The sequence below is a fragment of the Athene cunicularia genome (assembly GCF_003259725.1).
Source record: "Athene cunicularia isolate RWA chromosome 24 unlocalized genomic scaffold, athCun1 chr24_part1, whole genome shotgun sequence".
Taxonomy (NCBI): domain Eukaryota; kingdom Metazoa; phylum Chordata; class Aves; order Strigiformes; family Strigidae; genus Athene; species Athene cunicularia.
The window spans coordinates 6,409,058-6,411,417 of NW_020799132.1; the positions used below are offsets into that span (position 1 = coordinate 6,409,058).

General features: G+C 49.2%; 2 protein-coding genes across 2 annotated transcripts in view; both read left to right on the forward strand.

Moving 5' to 3' along the window:
- The window catches only part of LOC113488455 (mucin-17-like), a 7,991-nt gene extending 7,679 nt beyond the window's left edge, over positions 1-312 (forward strand). The window contains exon 4 of the mRNA XM_026863595.1: positions 295-312. Coding sequence (XP_026719396.1) covers positions 295-312 — 18 coding nt within the window. The remainder of the gene's footprint in view (positions 1-294) is intronic.
- Positions 263-2,360, forward strand: part of LOC113488478 (uromodulin-like 1) — a 7,047-nt gene continuing 4,949 nt past the window's right edge. The window contains exons 1-2 of the mRNA XM_026863644.1: positions 263-534; positions 1,178-1,334. Coding sequence (XP_026719445.1) covers positions 347-534; positions 1,178-1,334 — 345 coding nt within the window. The 5' untranslated portion in view covers positions 263-346. The remainder of the gene's footprint in view (positions 535-1,177; positions 1,335-2,360) is intronic.

Sequence of the window (2,360 nt, forward strand, 5' to 3'; positions counted from 1 at the left end):
ATCATTTGATATCGTTTGATATATTAAGTGACCAAATGTGCTAGCAAAGAGGGTAGATACTCCCACATAGTGAAACATGGCCAAGTTCCCGTGTGTTCAGATGGTTTGACTGTGCAGAGAGGCAGCAGGTGGTTCTGACCACGGGAGGCTCTGTCATGGCAGGGTCCATCTATTCTTTATTTGTTTCAACCTACTGTTCGGTTTCACTGAGGAAACTCATCCTAATGCTGTTTTATTCCTAACAGGCTGTGGAACCTAGCTGGACCTCAGCTTTTTTTCCTTCTTTCCTTAAAGCCTTGCAGTTGTGAGTGACGATGTCTGTGGCTCCGGGAACTACACTGTGCAGATGAGCCTGCGCCCAGCCGCAGAAGCAGGCCCTGAGACCGAAGGGTTGGCGCCTTCCCAAGAGACTTTCCTGGCTCTAATCGCTGTGCAGAGCAATAGCAGCCAGCCCGTGCTCCAGATCCGGTCGTGCTGTGTGACACCTTTTGCCAGCCCAGGGGGACCCGGCGCCATGTGCTGCCTGTTCCACAGGTCAGACACAGCGGTAGGGATGGGTGTCTCTCGCACTCGTGGGGAATAAAATCTCCCTTCACCCTTTGATTTATGTCAATAATTCTTCTTGCTCCTCCATGCCATGTCACAGGTGTCAGGTTCACAGCTAGGGGACAGCACAGCGCAGGAGCAGAGCAGTCCAAGGATGGGAGCCAGGCTTCTCCACCAGCCTCCGTTTCCCCATGAGCATCTCACAGCTATTCTTGCCTAAACTCTCTGGGTTGAGCACAAAATGGAGGATTCATTAGTTGATGTTCGTAAAACCACAAGGGCATGAAACGCTATGCATTACTGACACCAGTACAAGAGCTTTCTGATTTGTCCATACCGGCTATAGCAGGAGAGAGCCTCTGCAGTGCGGCTGAATTTGTTTAGGTCAGGGAATGATTGTTGTGTTACAGCAGCCATTTTAATGTCTGTGGTAAAATCATCCTCCATGAAACAATTCTGCTGCTCTAGGACCATGCCCTCCACAGCAGGGACGCTGACATTTTGTGGATTTTTGTCTGACCCTGCAGATGTAGGTACCTGGCCTAGGACTTGTGCAGATCTGTGTCAGCAGATCCTCCCTCTAGTCAGGGAGAGCTGGAATGTGAAACTGTTTCCCATTTGTCCTTGCCAGGTTGCCGTTTGAATGCAGACACATCCAGGTACTGCAGAGCAGTAAGTCCAGACGTGCTAGCTTCACCATCCAGCTGTTCCAGATGCTGAATCACTCGGTGGCCTATTTGCACTGTGAGATCAGTGTCTGCCTGCATGGCAGAACAGGATGTGAACAGGTACGTGGGACTGGTCCCTTCTCACTGCTCTGAAGAGCTTTTGGAAAGATTTGGTGCTTCCAGCAGGTCCAGTCAGTTCAGTAAAGAATCTTGATGGTAGAATGTAGAGCTCCACCTTCATCCAGCTCATACGGTTCATTCTTAATCTCCTGTGTACTCTGTGTCTCCTGAAGCCCCACCTGAATTTCTACTCTCCATTAAGCTAGCTGAGCTCACAGTGCTTTATTTTCACTTTGCATGTAATCGGCGTAAGAAGCGTATCAACAAATAAGCAAGTAGCAACCTTATAGGAAAATCACAAGGAAAAGGCTCAGCAGAGCTTTATAATTTTGCATTGTAGATTTACATGAAAGGGCTCAACCCTGTCCCTGTATTGGATTGTCCTGCTCTGGGATATGGAAGTTTTCCGGCTTCCACAAGCTTGGAGGGCTCAGGGATGAGGTTTCTGTGAAACACTTGGCACAGCGTCTCACACCTAGCCATAGAGCATGCTGTGTGTTTAGAGGCTCAGGACTACAGAAGTAGTGCAAAGAAGCATTTTGAGAGGGATGTAGCAGAGAGTTTCACGAAAGTTTGGTTGAGCTGGACAGGAGAGCTAGAAAAGCTCTGAAGATTCAGCCAGTCAGGCTGAGCCTGCTTTTAAGAAACTTTGGCAGGAATTAGGCAATCGGTTACCCGGGCATGGGAAGGATCTGGTCAATCCCTTTGTTACAAGTCTGGAAGATGATTAATGATAGGAAATGGTAGCAATAGTTGCAGATCCCTAGGGAAAAGGAATAGAGATTTAGGTATGGGCTGCCCCAAGCATTAGGCCGCTCACTTGTTGGACAGGAGAGCTGGACCAAGGCTCAACCTGAGGCGGCCCACTCCCATCAGCACTGCGGTTGCTGTGGGCTGTGCACAGTGGCTCGTGCAGGAGATTCTGTTCAGTAGGACTGCAAGTGTTGGTCGTGTGTCTTTCCCAGGACTGCTTTGAAAGTGTGGAGCCATTTCTCCAGTCAAGTGACAGGAACAGCTATGGAAACC